The sequence below is a fragment of the Triturus cristatus genome, chromosome 5_1 (genome assembly GCF_964204655.1).
Source record: "Triturus cristatus chromosome 5_1, aTriCri1.1, whole genome shotgun sequence".
Classification (NCBI taxonomy): domain Eukaryota; kingdom Metazoa; phylum Chordata; class Amphibia; order Caudata; family Salamandridae; genus Triturus; species Triturus cristatus.
In genome coordinates this window covers 681,628,511-681,649,235 of record NC_140587.1, presented here as the reverse complement: position 1 = coordinate 681,649,235, position 20,725 = coordinate 681,628,511, and the positions used below count along the sequence as shown (strand labels likewise).

General features: G+C 40.2%; 1 protein-coding gene across 1 annotated transcript in view; it reads right to left on the bottom strand.

The window, feature by feature from the left end:
- Positions 1–5,326: 5,326 nt before the first annotated feature.
- The window catches only part of LOC146831362 (uncharacterized), a 1,121,174-nt gene continuing 1,105,775 nt past the window's right edge, over positions 5,327–20,725 (bottom strand). Inside the window, exon 9 of the mRNA XM_085604146.1 lies at positions 5,327–6,031. Coding sequence (XP_085460272.1) covers positions 5,768–6,031 — 264 coding nt within the window. The 3' untranslated portion in view covers positions 5,327–5,767. The remainder of the gene's footprint in view (positions 6,032–20,725) is intronic.

Genomic DNA, 20,725 nt, shown 5'->3' with positions numbered 1-20,725 from the left:
AATTAAATAAATTATTAATTTTCCCTACGCATCGTCCCTCCGAATCCCCCCGTACACGGCCCCACAGCCCAAACGCTGTTACCTGCTCGGACCGCGGCCGCTCTAACATTTAGGGGGACAAAAAGAAAACAACCGGACTCAACTGATAATGAAAGTTCATTCTATAAACAATTTGCATGTGAAACCTTATTGAGTGATGATTCAAAAATCAAAAGAAGGGAGTGACTGTTAAAGTCAAAATATTTCATCAAAATTGACCTCTGTTAACATTGAAGAAAATGTACCCGACATTAGAAAATGTGTTTAACTTTGACTTAACCATAGAGAAAACCATAGAAAATGCTTCTTTCAAATATGATAAATAAGTTATGCAGCTTTAAAGCATTGGAGACAATGCTTTCTTGAACATATAAATTAAATGTCCAGCTTTATAAAGTAGTAGGCCCTCACACCTAATGTGACTGGGTCTGAAAATGTCTTTCGACTTCTGTTTGACATCTAAATAGAAGGTCTTTTAGAACTACTGATCTAATCATCTGACTGCAAAATCGTTCATCATTTTAAAATGTGCGACTCTAAGAGAAATGCATTTCTCTGCTTCCTCACACAATATGATTTCCCCATTTCTTAAACAATGTATTTCACTATATTTTCTAATGAATGGAGTATTAGTAATGTTAAGCTTCGCAGAGGTATTGTTTAGCAAAGTCTCATCAAGACTTTCTGATAGAAATATTTCATGTTTTCTTATTTTTTCTGCGAGTTTTATATAGCGGGAACTAGACCTGAAGGTATCAGTGCGCTTTTACCTGAGCACCAGTTAAATTACCGATGGACAGATTCATTTTTTGTTGTTGTTAGGTATGGTGAGAGTACGTGATTTTCCCAGAATCACAGGATGTTGAGCGTTCCTGCCGAGACTCGAACCCGGTTCCCCAGCTTCAAAGTCGATTGCCCTAGTCATTAGGCCACATCCTCTCTGCTTTACACTAGCCCTTTGTCCACACAATGGCATACTGACATCAGCTAACAGAATAGGCCTGGTTTTCATGAGAACCTTCTCTCATATGTCTAGTGCAAGACATTTAGAAACTTTTAGATAACTGTTCACCGGCGTGGATGTTTACCATTGGAGAGAGATGACAGACCAGCAGAAGACCTGTTTTCATTGGACAAGAAGATGACTTAACCATGCTGAATGATGCAAATGTTTTGTGTTTTCATATATATGTGTTCCTAGTTAGAGAGTGAAAGAATCTGTTCCAATCTATTTCCTTTCAGTGCCATCATACCCTTACTCTTGTAAGGATTGCTGTGTGCTAATGCTAATGGTGATGTCCTTTACTTTGATCCTTTTTCGGGACTTTTTCCTCACATTGATCATAGCTACTGCTGTGAATAATTTCTTTTGATATGTTAACAATTACTACTCTTCCTGGCGAGTTCATTCGCTGACTAGAAAGAAGCGCCAGAATCTTGTTCTTTTCACGAGAACTCTTTATGGGTTCTTATCTAGGTAAGAACTTTTAGGTTAAGATGGGGGCCTTTTCCTTTATTGAACACACAGTCTATTTTATTCTGACTCTAACAAAACCTTTTCTCAATATATCTGTAATTTGACTAATCTGAATAAAAAGTACAAAAACAATACTAATCTCATAATGTTAAATGAATATTTGAAACTATTCCAAGCCTCTCATCATTGACTGAACATTAATATACAGAAAGTTGATGATTCTCTTTGAAATGTAATTTATTATGCTCCAGAGTCATTTGCCAGAAGATGGAGGAATGCCAAAAATACGAGGTCGTTTTTTTAAGTCTTTTGGGTTTGTACTGGTTATCAATTGGTCCTCCAAAGTTTGGGTACTGACAACAGTTAAGCCACATCTTCTCTTTAATTGAAGTTTTGATTCTCTTTGATTACTTCTTTAGAAATGTAGTAGGATAAGCTATTAGATTGCCATTAATTTGTATTGTTCAATTGCTTCAAGAAATATGGCTTGTAATTTTACCAGGTGTTACTCTGGGCACTAAAAGTGGTTTGAAGTTCCTTCATCATAGGCATGTCAAAACTCCCATGTGCTCTAAAAAACATATTTTGCAAATTGCCCTGCAGTTGTGATTCACACAATTGTTATTTCTAATTACAGTCTGATCTGTAGCAGTGACATGCTCTTCTGAAGTTTAAAAACAGGTGAATGCTGTAGCGGTAGACTGTATTCTATTCTTTATTCATCTTATCCCGAAATGCCAAGGCACCATAAACTAGCATGGTAATAATTTTACTTTCAACTAATTCCAAAATATTAGACATTGAGGAGTGAAATAGTCTGTTGTTGTCTCTCATTACATAAGACAAACTGGCTAACTTCATCTTCAATATGTTGAGAAGGGTTTTTTTGAGAACCGTGGAATCCATCCACCCACCTAGTTATATTCTTTCAATACTTTAAAGACTTGTTTGCAGCCAAAATTGAACACTTTATAGTTCATGTAGACAGATATAATATCATGTGTTACCAGACAACATAGAGTGTGCTGAAGACCAACAGATGTGATCAAGAATCATGGTGTCAGCTATGTATTGCAATAAGAGAACGTGCTAAAACCCCATTTTGGAGGATACATCAGTGAACCAATCAATACATTTGCCATATCATTACTAAACAGATTAAACATAATTGGTGCCAGTACGCACCCTTGCTTGTTCATGTGTATTTTTTGGAGCACTTCTATCACCCCACTAGGTTTCATGGAGCTGAAAACAAGTCATAAGACTACATATAGGGGATATGTCAAACCTCTTTGCTAGGTCTAAGGAAAGAGTCAGATTTTCAAATTGCTCCTAAATCTCAGAATGATCTGACTCTCTTTTGGAGGTTGATCTCAGAGTACATATGGGACAGTATAACTTAAAGTCGGATATGAGAGCTGAAAGACTTGGTTGATGTGCCACTTTATGTACCAAACAAAGTGATTGAAACAAGATTCTCAAATGTATTGGAAACTAATGTAGTTTTCCTAGCACCAGATAGACACAACTGTGTTGTACTCATGTGCCCCCCGTCCCTCTCTCCAGTCGTCTCTATAATATATCAGACCTGTTATTTAAAGTAACACTTGTGCTGAGACTCGTTATGTAGTTAGTACTCCTCATGTTTATTTTGTGATTGCATTACAGTAGACCATCTAAAAATCTGTGAATACCAATCTTCATTTCATACAGACAGATGTTCCATTGTGTGGAGCTATGTGAAATCTTCTGTGGGTATTGTTCCTACTATTTGTACTCTCCCCACAGCAAGTATATATATTTTCATCTACCTATTCCATAGTTGCAAATCCCAAGTTGGTACCTAGGAACATTGTCATCCTCCTCTCTGTCCGTGTTTCGGACAAAATTGTAAATACATTTTTATATCTTTCTTTGACTATGTGTAATTATTTGTTTACTCTTTTTTCTTACGTTCACGCCTGGATATTTTTGATTTATATTTTGGGTGAATGCATTTTGTATTCACATTCTCTATTCATTTTCACTTGAGGAGTATAACTTCATTTCTTTGACACCACTGACTACCTGATTAAGCACCCCTATCTAAAACAGAGGATGATTACATGAATTTCCTTCTTCTTTTCAAGCGATCAAATTTTCCACACGTATAGCCAACCATATTTGTTATATTTTATAGGTGCATTTGGTTACATTTGTGGCTTTCCTGATGAGGACGCATGGGCCTCCGAAACATGCATAGACTTGATCCTACAAGAAATCAGCCATGGTCCAAGCCACCATTATGTTGTGTTTTATTTTTTGTTCATTATTGTAGGAAAATAATTTTCATGACTTTTGACATGTATTCCTGGATTATACTATGACATAATGATTTAGATTACCCATATAATAGGACATGGTTAATAGATTTATCATCATTGTCATGACTTTCTTATTTATATTTCTGATGATAAAATGTATTGGTTGATTGTAATAGGTTTGCTTGGCTTTCTTCTGCAACAATATCTGTAAGCATCACTCAACTGTATAATTTGTCTGCCTAAGGTCTTTATATACAATATATTTCCCTGCCTTGGGAGCTCTTATCAATAGCAGGGAGTGCTTGTTGTTTTCAATAATATTATAATTAGGCTAGCCGGGCAATTCATAGAGAGAGCAGAGGCAACTGAAAGGCTCCCGTATGGCTCTAGGAGCCAAAGAACAAATCAAGCCATCTAAAGATTTAGCATGTAAACGATAGAACAGGCATTATATAAAATGTAATACAGACTTTCACAAAGTTGATTATTTCTTTAAGATTTGTTTCCTTTTAGTACATTAGTATATGTAACAACATTGACATTACAAGTAAAGTTAGTTAAATATGAACTCTTCCCCATTTCAAGTGCAGTGACAGCACTACAATGAATGAACCAAGCGATGTTAGTTTGTCATGTGCACTATATATAAAGCCAATATTTATGTTGTCGGCAGAGCCACATTATTGTCTATTGAATCATTCATGTATTTATATAACATACATACTGAACTGAATTTCTTCACAGTAGTCACTGATTGGCTACTCAATTAAAATGATGTGCAACAAAGTTAACTGACTTGTTCAGAATCACAGTTTACTTAAGTGGGGAAGCAGGGATTTGAGCCCAGATTTCCTGATTACACATTCTGCACTTAAGCTACTGAATGAATATTTCAACTTTCTGCCTTTTATCACCCAATACCAATGCTTTGTGCTTAATTATATGATGGCCCTAATATTAATCACATAGGTGAAACATAATGCATTTACCAATGCTTGTCTTTAATGGTCTTGGTGAGTATTTGAGAACTGATTTATTCCAGTCCCATGAGTTTGCATCCTTAATGTTAATCGGGTTGGAGCTTCAATTCACTGAAAAAGGTTAAAGTGATGTTATAGTGAGGTGTTAAAATAAAGTAAAAACGAATGTTAAAAAAAACAAAAGATTCAAAAACTTCACCAGTTACAGTTTACTGAACTAACTATAACTTGAACCATGTACTGTTTATAACCTCACATATTACATCACTCAAGACATGCTAAATGTGAATTTGCAATCCCTATTGACAAAACATATGGGATAAAAAATTATATATATTGTATATGCTGCTGATAAATGCCTTGTAAATACATTACATCCTCTGTATCAGACTTTGTTCAAAATCTCATTATAATGAATTTTCTACTCATGTGCACACCGTTATACATAAATCAACACAGACACATGAATCATGTAACTTCTTTCATAAGTGCATTTAATAAATTATTGTGATTTTCACTATTGCACAGCAATGTCTTATGAAGCATGGTCCCCCGTTTTGAAGTTGGCAGCTCCGGAAATATCCAAGACAAGTGCACAAAAAAAGTCTGAATTCAGATTCTCTGATTTTGTCTACGGCATCTTGGATTTAAAATATAAGATGATCAGGAGATGTAAAATGGAAGACCTCACATTGAGAACATGCTATCTTCATTTCCCACTTCTATCCCAGAATGGCACATGGACGAAAGATTTTACAGCTACAGTTGATTGTTTAAGATCATGCACAGTTTCAGTCAATAGGCACAAACTTCTCAGATTTAGAAACCTGTTTTACCATCAGTTGTTTTCAGGCTACTTCAGAGTGAAACGTTGGCAAATTCCTGAAGATAATATGTGAGGTTGGTCAAGTAACAGAAATATTTCTGTTAACTAAAGAAAGAAAAATATCTGCATATCAAAAGTACTGTTAATATTTCATAAATTGCTTGATTTTGTTCACAAGTAAGCCAATGTTCCTTCGGAATAGCCTCTCACTGCTGAGATCAATAGGTGGGCAGCGGAAGAGGAGCCTGGGAATGTGATGAGACGCGCCTTCTGGAGGCCAGAGCAGGAAATGCAACAGAAGAGGGATCACTGGTTTGTTCAGAGCATCAGCAAGCTGGAGATCCTTGTGACAGTTGTCAGACTGAATATACTTAGGTGTGATACAGCTGAGCACCACAAAAGCAGCCTACAAAAAAAGCAGTGTTTAGTCAGTAGGTGAGTTGTTACACTTGTAAAGTACACTACAAAAATCTGAAACAGTGGCTTTTCAGTCTGCACCGTGTACGTTGTCAAATTTTAATTCTTTGAATGCATAGAGATTTCACTTTCAGTCATATTATTATTTCTAGACCACTGTACATTATGAACTGTATTAGTCGAAGGCTGGTTGCAAGCTTGAGAGGCACAGTGAGTGTACGACTGGACAGTGACAATTCACAGTTACGATCCACAGGTTGGGGAAGGCTAGTAAACAGCAGCGGCCGGCAACATTTAAATTTGGTGGGGAGTGATGCCCCAAAAGCCCACCATATGCATGCTGCCTTTGCTGGAGGGTCTGACTGCTGTCTCTCTCCCTCCTTCTGGTACTCTCCTCCGTGGGCGGTGACTAGGGAGGAAGGGGAAGGACTTCCTCTCTTGTACAGCAGAAAACCAGCCAATCCTGGAGCTGATTGGGTATTGGCTGGAGAAAGCTAACCCAGCGCTCATTTTGAAGCTGGGGCCTGTGGCTGCAATCCCGCAGCAACTTTTCAGCTTTGGAATTGCAGGCTCGGAAGTGCGCATGTGACAGATGAGGAATTTGCAGTTTTTCTGCACATATCAAGTTACAGCCATACCACCAAATGAGGTCTTAAAAACTGAATATGCTTGGTAATTTGAGTTCAGCTCACAAAGGTAAAATTTACATGAGCCAATCTACTTTCTTGTAGAGATACTTCTTCACGTAGGTGTAAATCTCAACGTTTTTGCTATTTACCATTTCCAAGTACCGAGTTACACCTACATGGAGACTTAAGAATCTCCTCAGCCTCAAAATATGGGGCTCTTACAACACCTTTCGGCTGTAAAACTTTACCACTGAAGGTGGAGATCTCTGCCAAAGAAGTAGAAATCTCACTATAAGAAAATATCAAAAATAAATAAATAAATAAATACAATTATGTTAATGTAAAGCATAAATGTACATTAATAAACAATAACGAATATTAAACAATCCCTAATAAAATTAAAAGATACAATGCATAAATTTCACATTATAAATTTGCTCTGAATTACAAAATAATTTTAAAATTCTCTATTCAATTTATCAATATTTATCTTTAGACAACATTTTTAAAATAAAATCACCTCGCTAAAATGTGTTAGATTTAGTTAGATTTAGTTTGCATTAACTTGGTTAAGAGTTCTGATTTTAATTTTTTTTTAAAAACTGTGTATTATGAACAAAGTTTTTTTTTACATTTAGAGTATTGTTGCATTTATTTAAAAATAATAATAATAATACTTATTTTTTATTATTACACACACACACACACATCAGTGCCACTGCACTTGTGACCTGCTCAGGGCTCTCTGAGGCCCAAAGGAGAGCAGAGATATGGCTGAAGCTGGGAGTTTTCACTCGCTGTCAGGCTAGTTCCCTTGCGTCATTGTTACTGATATCAGGAAATAAAATATTATGTAAATGAGAGCAGTGTATTGGAACATCCCCTGGGCTGTCTCTGCATGCCACCATCCTTTCACTGCGCTGCTTTTTAAATGTTTTACTCAAAACAGTCCTATATTCTTTGGTGTGCAAATCAATCAGCAATCAGTCCACTAGTAGGCTGCCCCGAACTGCTTTCCCATGAGGTCCAGCTTGTGAAAATCATCCCTTAGAAATTGCTTCTGGTGACTGGCCTTCTCCACTGGAGCCTAGCATGTAGAAATGCCTACACGACTGTGTTATTTACACTCCAAACCAGCAAACAGAACACATTTATTTGAATATAACATGTTTATAGTGATAATCGATAATGCAGCTCTGCTGTAAGGTGTTTAATAGCTACTATAGTACTCCCAGACTTCCCTCCACTTCTGCTTGGATATAGGGGCAGATTTACAAGCCCCTTGCGCCTCTTTTACGCCGCTGTTGCGTCACTTTTATGACGCAGCAGCGGCGCAAAACCAGCGCCATGCTGCGGGGTATTTACAACGTGACGCATCTGGGAGATGCGTCACGGAGTAAAGCCCTGCGCCAGAAGTAGGCGTTCCGGCGCAGGGGGGGCGTTCCGGCGCAGGAACGCCTCCTAAAAGTGGCTGAGTGAAATCTACTAGATTTCACTCAGTCACTTTTGAGCCCATGCTGCGTCAAAACCCTGCGCCTGCTTGAAGCAGGCGTAAGGATTGACGCAGCATTTCAAAGATAGGGCACCCCCGAGCCTTGCTGGAGCTGCGTCGCGCTTGCGACGCAACTCCAGCAATGCGCTGCCTTTACGGCACAGATGCGTCACGCATCTGTCCGTTTTTGCCCCATGGTGCGCCGCATAGTAAATGCAGCGCATCCATGGTGGAGGAACCCTGACGCACAATAACTGGCGCATTCCTGCTGATATGCAGGGATGCGCCAGTTATTGTAAATCTGCCCCATAGAGTTTAGTTACACATAATTTTACTTAAGTGTAGGTGAGCACGACACACAGCGAGGTCTGCCTTTTTAGAAATATCCAATATAATTTAAAAAAGGTGAAACAGCAAATCTCAACATGCAGTGCATTGCTGGAACTAACCTGCCTTAAGCCATCACAATTAATGATGGTGCAAAGGCTGTTTTTGGCAGTTCTGGAAAACAGACGGCTAGTACCGTCAGGACCTGTCCTGATGGAGTATTGCTGCACAGGCAACAGCCGAGAATGTAATGGACTTCCGCTGGAAAAAAGAGTTGTACAAGTTCTGATTGGTGGTTTGATTTAAATACACACCTACTTTTGCACAAGAAGAAAAAGTTGATATTTGCAGGCCCAAATGCTTTCCAAAAACTATTTAAATAGAAAAATAGGAATTTGATAAAATCTTAGGTTGGAGGATGGGGAAATCCAGTGTCGGACTGGAAGGCGGGAAGTCGAGCATTAGGTGATGGACGGGTGCTTTAGGGGCACTTGTGGGCCGTCTTTTTTGGGCTTCTGTAAACTGGCCCAAGAGACATACTGTCTTCTCCAGTCCCCGCCTGGCCACTCTAATTTGGCGCCCCCATCATGGGCACTCTCCTGGCCTGCTGTAAATTGAGACTTGGAGCCTGGTGTTCCTGTGACCTTTGGGGCATTCCCGCCTCTGCCCCCTGACTCGTGCAGCCTGCCTGGCCAGAAGCAGTGTCATCCCCTGCTGGGCCATGACCTTCAGATTATAGGGGCAATGGAGAGGATGTGAATATGCGGGGGCCTCCATAGGGGGTCGAGGGAGGGGTTGATTTTGTGGTTGTTGTGCCATTCTCACTTCAAGCTGTGTTTGGCTGGGAGGGGCTAAAAAAGCAGGCTTCCTAGCGGCAAGGTATTGTCACCTTAGCCCTAGTGTCTTTTAGGCCTTGTTGGGGGTGCTGGCTTAAATAATTGGATATGACATTTAGGTCAATCCTGAAACGTGTGCCTAGAAAAGTACAGAAAGCACTGAGTGGAACAGTGTCAGTTCTGTAAATGAACATTTACAACAAGTGTTAAATGAACAATGCAGTACAGGAAAATGTCAGCAAGATGTAAAGCAAGTGCGCACACGTGGCAAAACCAGATGAGCCCCTGATTGGAGGTAGGTGAGTAAAGCTAAATTCAGTAGAGTTTTATATTAATGAACCTTGTGTCACTGGTAAACCATGAGCTCCCGTAAGACAGGCTTCGTAGTAGATCTAACGATCAGAGGCTCCCATGCTGTCACACAGAAAGATTGTTATGCAGCCACAGAAAGGGGTGCCTGCACCAGTGTGTTTTTAGAAGATATTTGAAGCACAGAAAAGAGGGGTGTTCTTGACTTTGGGGGAGTTGCCTGCACAAAGTCTGTGCGTTTTGCACTTCTTAAAAAGTGGTGTACAGGGATCTTTTTATTTTATTATAATTTTTGGGGATTTCGGGTCTCAAGAACGTTTGGGCATGGCTAACTTCAGAGAATGGTAACTGGGAGTGTTGACGTGCATCCATAGTTCAATTTATTTTTGTCACAACGCAAATGTGTGACTACATCGAGGCACTTAGAAGAGCAAGGGGTGGTGCTGTATAAAACACATACATAACACTTCAGCCCTTTACATTATACAGAAGACATCGGGCACATAAGGGGGCTTCCCCCAGCACATTTTCAGATTCTGTTCTCTGCAGCCTTGGCAGCCTTGAGTGGTTCAGGGATGTTGCTATTCCAGAAATATAACTGCCCCAGCAGTACTCTCGTGTAGCAATTATACCGCTGGGAAAACTTGAGAGAAACTTGTGAGTGGACTTCTTTCCACTGTTTGAGGATAACACTATTATTGAGTTTTTGTACATTTTCAAGCCCAGGGCCTCAACTGAACCATAAAAAAAAGTATTTTCACCTTGCAACATGTTGAAGATTTGAAAAACAAGAAAAAAAGAGCAAACTATACGGAGTGAGCAGCAGGCAGGGGAAGTTGGAGCAGGGGAGAAATTGTAACTCAATCACATTGTGAGCAGCGGATGGGCATAAATTAACTTGAATCAATCTGTGCTTGGTCCCTGCTCCATGGAAATTACTGAAAATTATGCTTAGCCTGGAGTGGCCGATTAGGGAGCCTGTAAAGAAGGGTGACATCAAGCGAACAAATAGTAAGCAATGGGCGGACCCAAGGCCCTTTTTGTAAACAAAAGCTGGGCATGCTCTCACAGGCTCGATCCTTAAAATGAATTTAATCTTATATAATGTAACTGGTGCTCAAGTAAATTACTCAATGCCTTCAGGCCGAGTTTACACTATATAAAACTACAAAAAAATAATAACAAGAAATATCCAGACAAGATTCTGCAAAGGCTGGCAAAGATAATTAAAGAGAACACTTCATATAAAAAATATCCCTATTCCTTTTTAGGTCGAGACTCACAGTGCATGCGCTGTCTGCTAGACCTGTTGGATGTCTTCTCTGGGCTTTTGACACAAATACCGATTGCCATTGGTTGACATCTGTGCTTTCAGAAATGTTGGCTTGTCATTGGTGCATTTGTGTCAATGTCCCTCCTTTGTGTGCTTAGCAGGCCTGGGCGTAGTTCGCGGAAGACTGCAATGTGACACAAAAACTCTGCGGAGTTCCGCAAGTGGCAGAGTACAGTGCAAACTGCCAATTGCGCTGGTCTTCCTGCCGCTCGGGTACAAATTCTACTCGAACGGCACCTCGCGAACTTAACGTTCGTGAACGCGAGAGGGGAAAAACCTCCGCTGCACTATGCGACGTGGAGTTTTCTGCACTCCTCAAGCTCCGCGGAGCACCGAAAGCCAGGTGCCGGCCAGATATGCCTCAATGACGTGCCCTCACAACCTCATCACTTCCTTGTTTGTTGTCCTGCATATGCCTTGTCCTGACGCAGCTCATGCCCCTTGTGTTCACTGTAAAGTGCTCGCTGCTTGTTGGCATTTGCTCACTACCCTGTCAAGCACATATGCAGGTATACTACCTTGATGGCACCCAGGAGTTTTATTAATTGCATCTCTTAAATGGACGCAGTAGTCCTTGTGTGTGTGATATTCTAATATTGCACAATTGAGGTACAGTGTTAAATATGAGTGGGTAAATCAATCTAGAAATGCAAACGCATGTGTAGGAATCGCAGGTGTGAATTTACTTTTGTAAATCAATCAATTGTATAATGGTATTACATTTTCTTCCTTCTCAGGTAGTGGTAGTCGCAAATAAAACCTTTATTTTCACTGCCTCAGTAAATCAGTAAATGAACGTCAGCTTGTAACCTCCACCACATCAGATCATTTTGATCCAGATGGCTAGACGACGAGTTTGTGCCCAGGGCCCATATAAAAATGCCCTTTCAGGTGGTGGATGTTAAGTCATTCATGTTTTCGTGCGAGCAGCTTGCCTCCTTTCAAAAGTTTTTTTATTCCTAAAACCATTTCATAGCTGGTATAATATTACGCTTGAAGCAGTGCACTTCAAGTGTGTTTGCACCCAGATACTTCACCACCACTGATGACCTGGAAATCAAAGTATGCAGAAAATATGCAGCCTTTAGTGGGCTTAGTCCAAGCAAAGTCATTCTTCGGAGAAAAAAACACACGCTGCCTTTTCTACAGAAGACTTGGAGTTTGTTTTTATCCTTCACCTGCTGTTGTTTAAAACATTGGAAATAATCAGACTAAACTGCTCATCGCGAACTACATTTGTTTCTCATATTTTCCTAAAGTCCAGTTTGACGACTCAAATTTGCAACTCTTGCTGGAGCGGGTTATGCTAAATTTTGTATACCCACCCCATTTTGCATGTTGTTTTATTAATTAGAATAATTAATTAATTATAATCGAACTAATAGTTTGGAGTGATGTGGAAAATATTTACCAAACTTACTAATATATGAATTACACGTGGGATCTGCATCTGCATGGCCTAATTAATACGTGAACTAAAAATTCTGTACGCATACTAATGATAGACAATTTGAATATTGCATGATATATGTCGCTTTTGTGATGTAATTGTGATTTGTGCTTAATTTAGTAAGTATAAACCGCATTGAGTGTTGCTTTGCTAGATAAATACATACACATATGGGTATTAGCGAGGGAATAACATTTAGTTAGCCTTTTCTATGTATTAATTACGTTTTTGTGTTTTTTTTGCTTAAGTTGACCATTTCGAGTGGCCACAAAATGGCTGACTCCTGTACCCGATGAAACCGCCTCCATTGCTCAAGGTTCTGGGTGAAGTGCGCATGCGTCACCGCTAGCAACTGTGGCCTGGACCTGACCCCAGATGAACATGTACCTTCCAAGGACAGCCTGGGACATCGGCCAAATATTCTGAACAAAGACTGTTGTGTGAACCGGAACTGACAAGGGTCATAACCCAAAAGACACTTTCGTGAGAACCCAAAAGGATGATCCCTGATTGTCCAATCAGCGAACTCGGATGCCTAAACTTTGATACTTTTAACATCAATTTTACTATAAATTATGGTAGAATAGAGAGGTAATTACGGTCGTTTTTCCAATTTCCTTATGTTATGCTGACGGAGAGGACGGTGACACTGCAGGACAGCTGTTTCCCTGCTCTTTGACAGACTGATCGAATACCCAATTTCCTGATGAGCTGAACTTTCAAATTTGACGGGCATAGATTGATGAGACTACTGGATTTGACTTAGAAGACGATATTTAGCCAGAATAGGTAAATATGATGGTCAGCTGCTTGAACAACTAATGAATTTATTTGCATTAATTAGATAAAGAACATATTTGATTCATTACAGAAATGAGTTGGTTTGTTCATTTATGAAAATGTATTAATGTGAAGGGAAAAGAGAATTAGATAATCATTTAAACAGCAACTAGCAGATCCACCGCCAAAATTATGAGAGGAATACCAAAGATGGAATATAGGGCCTAATGAGCAGCAGAAGGTGATGTAAATTTGTCACTCATTAGGGTAGAAGTGGTATTTCCTTCTCATACCAGCGTCTGGAAGATAATCCCCTCCCACACGGACTAATGGTGAGTGAATGTTGGTGTTATGGGCGCCACCAGCGAATGTATGGCTAATGTGTGTATGTGAGATCATTGGTCTGTGATAGAGGGAGGGATTTTGCACTCAACGCTGGAGCAGTTTTTCTGGTAGCAGAATGATGGTTTGCTATTGTTTTGGTTTGATGATTTTTGCTTGTATATAGCTTATTGATTATTGATTGGTATTGATTTATGTACTAACACTCTATGTTGAGTTGCGTCGAGTTTAATGTTGTTGGTACGGCTTCTGGGATGAAGGAAGTCGGAAGTTTGTAACGGTTCCGTAGTAGGGCAGAGGTAAGCGCTGCTCTCGGGAAAGACGGAATTGTTGTTGCGCTGCAGGTACACAAGGGAAACGTGTGACAATTGAAGTTGCACTGCGCATTGTCTGGGTTTGATTCGGTAGCATCGTCGTGTGTTGCAATCAGAGACATTTATAGTGTGAGAGAAGAGTGTATGAAAGCGAAGGTTACCTGTGAAGTTCTGGTCTTAGTTACCAGGGATCCAACTGGCATTCCGATAACGCTTATCACTGGAAAGGTAATAGGTATTCTCTGAGCTTGTTAGAAGGACAAAGGAGAGGTAAGCGCTGCTTTGTTAACGTATGTCATAATTCTGTAGTAGGACAGACTGTTCGCTGTTCTCGGGAAAGACAGGATTATGTGTGAATGTACTACATTTTCTTGTATGAACGAGCATGAATGTAAAGGCATTCGGGTTGATTGCGAAACTCTAGGTTTATTTCTCAGGAGCATTGGGTCTCCAACTATGTGTCTTAAATACTAGAGAAACAATTAGCTAATGCTTGTTAGAAGGGTGAAGTAGAGGGATGTGCTACTTTATCAATGGAAGTAACGATTCCGTAGTAGGGCAGAGGTAAGCGCTGCTCTCGGGAAAGACGGAATTCTCGTGAGAAAGGTCTTTTGCTGTTCTTTGGTTAGCAAAGCGGACAATGGAGATGTTTTTATGTTGTTACTAACAGAAGTGTAGAAATTGAAACAAAAACTTACTGAGCAGATTTGTAAAGGAGGGGTATACAGAAGCAGGAGCAGGAGCTGCCGCAGTGGCTGCTGACGTCAGAACGACCACGCTGGGATTAGACAGTCGGTCAGAACTGTGAAACGCTCCGGATTGGTGCGTTAGTGTACGCCGCGCTAGGAGTGGAGAAAAAAACAGGGTGACGTAGGCGCTCTTAATTGGTGCGTTAGTGTGAGCCGCGCTGGGATTTGAGGATTGTGACAGTGACGTAGACGCTCTGAATTGGTGCGTTAGTGTGAGTCGCGCTGTGATTGGATAGACTAGCGGTACAGTTGTAAAGAGAGACTAGCGATACGCGAAAGGCAGGAAAATGTATTACGATACACCAGAAAAAGATGAAAGAACATGGTTAGGAAGAATCAAGAAGTGGTTTAAGAAGGACAAACCAGTAAAGACTAGGGAAGGACAGTTACTTCCTCCACCGAAAACCCCCGCATCTTTTATGATTGCGAAATATGGGTATCATACTTGTATTTGGTTAGATAACTGGGTGAGATATACAAAGGACGACGGAGTATTAGCTTTTCCAGAGCATGGTTCATTTAATTTGCCTGTTTTGAAAAATTTGAGAGAAAAAATTATGAATTTGGAACCAAGACCTAGACCGACGCAGTTTGAGGCTTTGACGGAATGGGAAGATGAAATGCATGAACGAGAGAGACAAAGAAATGGTAGAGGATATAGGTACTGGTTTGGAAGACCATACGGACATGAAACGCATAATGATCGAATGAAAAGATGGCGGGATGCGAGTATGACTGAGGGTGTGTTCCCTGTAAGAACTGTAGGAGAGAATGAAGGACGAAAGTGTGTAGAAAAGAGGCATAATGTGGAGTCGAGAGGGTATGGAGTGCATGAGTCCGAGGATGATGTTCTTAATGATATGTTCTATAAAAATCCACCACCGTATCGACCAGAACCAGAAATGTTAACTCCAAGTGCCCCAATGAGAGAAACCATGCAAATTATAAAATCGGAACCAGAATCCCTAAGTTTGAGTAAAAATAGTGCTACTAGGGAAGTAGAAAAGAGATTGGAAGAAAAAACAGAAAATTCTGTAGAATTAGCGAAAACAACCCTGGAATTAACTGAGAAAATAAGAGAATTGACTAAGAATCTAGAAGCGGTAACTGTTCCAGTAACGATAGGTCCAGTAATGCCTATTTTTGACAAATAGAAGGACAGTGAGCATTGTTTGACAGTCCCTTACAGAAGTAATAAACCAGTGGAACAACCAAGAATGAGTCAGAATGAGAATTCACGGAGGCAGACTATGAGTGTAATGGAACCAAATTTTACAAATAATCCATTTGTAGACCAGAATTGTGCAGAGAGACGTATGACAATGATAGAGACAGTGTCAGAAACACAAAAAGATTTTGGACACAGAAGTATAGAAAAACCAGTAGGACCATCGACAGAAGAGTTAAGTGCATGGTTAAGAAGCTTGCAGAGGAAAGACAAAGAATCCCAATCAATTGATGTGGCCAAGTTACAAATGGTATTAGAAGAATTAATAGTAGGGACTATCCCAACAGAAAAATTTAAAACCTATCAGGATGAAGAATTATTATTTTTGTGCAAGAGTGTGACCTGGAGAGCAAAAAACTTACATGAAAGGTTAGAAGAGGTAGCAAATGAGATGGGCATTGATATTGAAAAAGTAAAAGCCTTACAGAAACCATATCGAGTAGAATTCACTGAAAAGGACATTGAGAATATGAACACCACAGGACGAATAGGTCAAATTAAGGACATAATCATTTTGCTGAGAAAGTGGGGAGATGTGGATAAATGGAGAAGCAGGTGGTATAGAAAACGCGATGATGCCTCAGATAAGACATGTTCAGCCTTTCCTGTAAGAGAAAAGGAGAAGGTAGTGACAGAATGCCCTATGAGAGAGATTCCGGGAGGAGGATATGTACATGTCCCATGGACGAGACAGGATATTTTGTCTTTTATGAATGATTTCCTTCGACTACGTGAAAAGCCCGTCGAGTGGTACAGGTAGGTAGACAGATTTGGGAAATTGTCTAAAGTATTATGGATTGATTTGAATAGTCTGTTTGACATAATCGTACCAGCAGATCTATGGACAGAGTGCAAATTAATGATCAATTGGCCAACCAAGGAATATCCTAGGGATCCTAAAACAGGAGCTCCAGACCCCGAGGTAATGAAGAAATATGAGCAGGTTATGGTGTTTCTGAAAAATAAAGTGCCCCCTAAAGAGACAGATTGGGTCAAAATTGATCGAACACACCAGGAAAGTAAAGAGTCAGTAAATGCATATTACGAGAGGCTAATACAAGCTTTTAAGCAGTTTAGCGGAGATGAGAATCTGTGTGAAAAGGATTTGAGTCATTTTGTATACAGATTTGTATATGGTTTACGACCAGAAATTGGTGAGATGGTTAAACAGCATACGGTAGATTAGCAAAACAAGAAAATAGATAAAGTATTGAGACATGCTAAATACTTCAGTGATGAAATTGAAGCAAAACAGCGGAAGCTAAAAGAGAAGGCAATGTGGGCACAGGTAAAGGTAGCGGAGAGACAATAAGCACAATTGGTGGAACAAGCAGGGTCAAAGCCTAAATTTCATACTGGGAAGTATAAAGGGAATATTGAAGAAGCTTAAAAGAAATTTCTGTGTCATAATTGCGGCAGGATAAGGCATTGGAAATCTGAGTGTAAGTTTCCCCCGAGTACTAACAATGAAAATCCATCATTGAACCCACAGGTGCAGCATGAGGTGAGTGGTCAACTGCAGCAACAGCAGCAAGTTGTTCCCCCACAGAATCAGGTGCCAAAACCGCCTTTTCCACAGAGCAGAAACACACAGAAGTATAGTAGTGAATCGGGATTCTACAATGAAGAACAGGTAAATAAGCCGCCACGCGCTAGTGCTGTCTCGCAGTATTGGCTGCACCGCGATGAGAGTGACTCAGAAGAGAGCTATTGACGGTGCCGAAGGGAGGAAGGAGAGTGCGTACTTGGCGCAACTCTAGAAGTAGACCAGACAGGACCTTTTGTAGATGGGAAAGTTAATGATGAAAATATTACTTTCCTAGTGGATACTGGTGCTACTCGATCAACTGTTAGATCAGCTGATGTTAAGAATCTTCCTCTCTCGGATGAAACGATCCAAGTAGTTGGTGTGCCCAACAGACAGATTAAAACATATCTTACAGACCCAGTGAAAGTTAGCATATGGAAATTTTCAGAAATGCACCGCTTTGTGTTGTGTGACACCAGTCCTGTGAATTTATTAGGTAGGGACCTGTTGTGCAAAATGAATTGCACTATATTTTGTACTCCGGATGTAATAGCTTTTGAAACACCAGATGATGATGTACTGTATAAAATGACCATAGCTAACAGAGAAAATGAAGTTACTGAAACATATGCTGTATTCAACCCTGATGAATTACCTAAAGAATTGAGACAATCTGTAAAAGCAGAAAATTGGGATTTCACTGGAGAAGATGTAGGACTAATGAGAAATGTAGATCCAATCAAAATAACCATAAAGGAAGGAGTAACATATCCAAATGTTCCGCAATACAAATTGACACCTGAGATAATTGAAGGAGTAACTCCTGTAATAGAGAAAATGATCAGGCAAGGAATTTTGAGAGAAATAATGAGTAGTCCATGTAATTCACCGATAATGGGACTGAAAAAGCCTAATGGGAAATGCAGGATAGTGCAAGATCTGAGAAAGGTGAATAAAATTGTGGTATCATGTTGTCCCATTGTACCAAATCCATCAGTGATTTTATATCAGATTCCCCATGATGCAGAATGGTATACAGTGATTGATCTGTGTCATGCTTTCTTTTCCATCCCATTGCACCACGATAGTCAGCAAATTTTTGCATTTCGTTTTGGTGAGCGTATTTTGGCATGGTGCCGAATCCCACAGGGGTATACAGAAAGCCCCTCAATATTCAATCAGCTATTAAAGAAGTCTTTGGAGAGTGTAGAAATGCCCGAAAGCTCTGTGTTAGTCCAATACATTGATGACCTTTTGGTGGCGTCAAAAACACCTGAAGCTTGTGAGGTAAACACAATAGCCTTGCTGAATCATTTGGCAGATGGAGGACTTAAAGTGTCGCCAGCGAAATTCAGTTTTGCAAGAAGCAAGTGCAGTATTTGGGACATAACATTGAGAAAGGACTAAGGAAAATAACCATAGACAGAATCAGAATAATAAAAGGAATGAGAGCTCCTATGACTCAAAGAGAAGTGAGAATGTTTTTGGAATGGTTGGATACTGTCGTCAGTGGATCAGCAACTTTTCCTTGATCGCAAAACCTTTGGTGCGATTAACGAGAAGTGATGTGAAAGATCCCATTGAATTAAACAAGGAAGAATTGGCAGCATTCAGAAAATTGAGAGATGGTTTGTGTGAAGCACCTGCATTAATTATGCCTGACTATGAGAAAGAATTTGTGTTGTATTGCAGTGAGAGAAATGGATGTGCACTTTCTGTGTTGATCCAGAAGCATGGAAAACTGAGAAGACCAATTGCATATTTTTCATCAATGCTTGATTCAGTAGCTGTAGCTTTACCTGGATGTTTGAAAGCGGTGTCTGCAACATGTCGAAGTTTGGAGCAGAGTGAAGGAATTGTGATGGGATATCCATTGAAAGTGTTTGTACCCCATGATGAGGCAATTTTGTTGGCAAGGAGTCGTACTCAGTATATGACACACAGTCGGTTGACTAAGTATGAAAAGGTCATATTGGGTGCAACTAATGTGAGTCTTGCAAGATGTTTGAATGTGAATCCTGCAACTTTGTTGCCTGATGCTGAGATTGTGGAAGTAAAAGATGAAGTAGATCATGATTGTTTGGATGTACTTGATTTTTGTACAAAACCCTGACCAGATATAAAATATGTACCTTTGCCAGAAAGTGATTTTGTAATGTTCGTTGATGGGTCATCTTTGAGAACAGATGAAGGAGTGCTGAGTGCAGCGTATGCAGTATGCACAGTTGCAGCAGTAATAGAAGTATCATATCTGAAAGGAGTGAAATCAGCCCAAGTAGCAGAACTTGTGGCTTTGACTAGAGCATGCAAGATTGGGAAGAGTGTGATAGTGACTGTGATAACTGACAGCCAGTATGGCTTTGGAGTCGTCCACGACTTTGGCCAACTATGGCTACAGAGAGGTTTCCTGACCTCGAGTGGAACTCCTATTAAGAATGCAGAAGTGGTTGGAAAGTTGCTTGAGGCGATACAGCTGCCTAAACTGTTGGCTGTTGTAAAATGTGCTGCTCATAGTCAAGGTGTTGATTATATCGCCACCGGGAACAGGTACGCCAACCACATGGCACAGTATTGTGCACAAAATCAGAATTCGGTCAATCGGGCTAAGGAAAGAGAAATGTCTTCTTGCTCATTGATGTTTATTAACATTGTGGGAACTTGGAAAGAGGTAAGATAATTGCAGGAAGAGGCAGGAGACGAGGAAATGAGACAGTGGGTAAAAGCAGGATGTGCCCCAAGGGAAAAAGATCATGTGTGGGTCTATCGAGATGGAAGACCAGTTATGCCTGATAGCATGATGTCTACCATGGCACGGATGTATCATGGCCAGGGACATGTAGGGAGAGATGCCATGATCAGGTCATTTAAGCAGACCTGGTACAATGCAAAATTCAGACTTGTAGCAGAAAGTCTTTGTCAAAGATGCTTAATATGTCAGCAATACAATCCTGGAAGGAAGACAGTAGTGAGTCTGGGAACAATAGGTCGAGAAGGAGGGCCTTTCACCAGAATGCAAGTAGATTTCATTGAGATGCCTCCCTGTAACAGACTGAGGTATGTTTTGGTTGTGGTCTGCCTATTCTCTAGGTGGGTGGAAGCATTCCCAACAAGAAGAAATGATGGGTTGACAGTAGCCAAGCTACTGCTGAGAGAGTTCATCCCCAGGTTCGGGTTCCCAGTAACAATTGAGTCAGACCGAGGAGGACATTTCCATAATGAGATTGTAGGATTAATTTGTGAAGCATTGAATGTACAACAAAAACTACATTGTGCCTACCGACCAGAGGCTTCTGGTGTGGTTGAACAGATGAATGGTACTATCAAAAATAGAATAGGGAAAATGTGTTTGGCCACATGTATGAAATG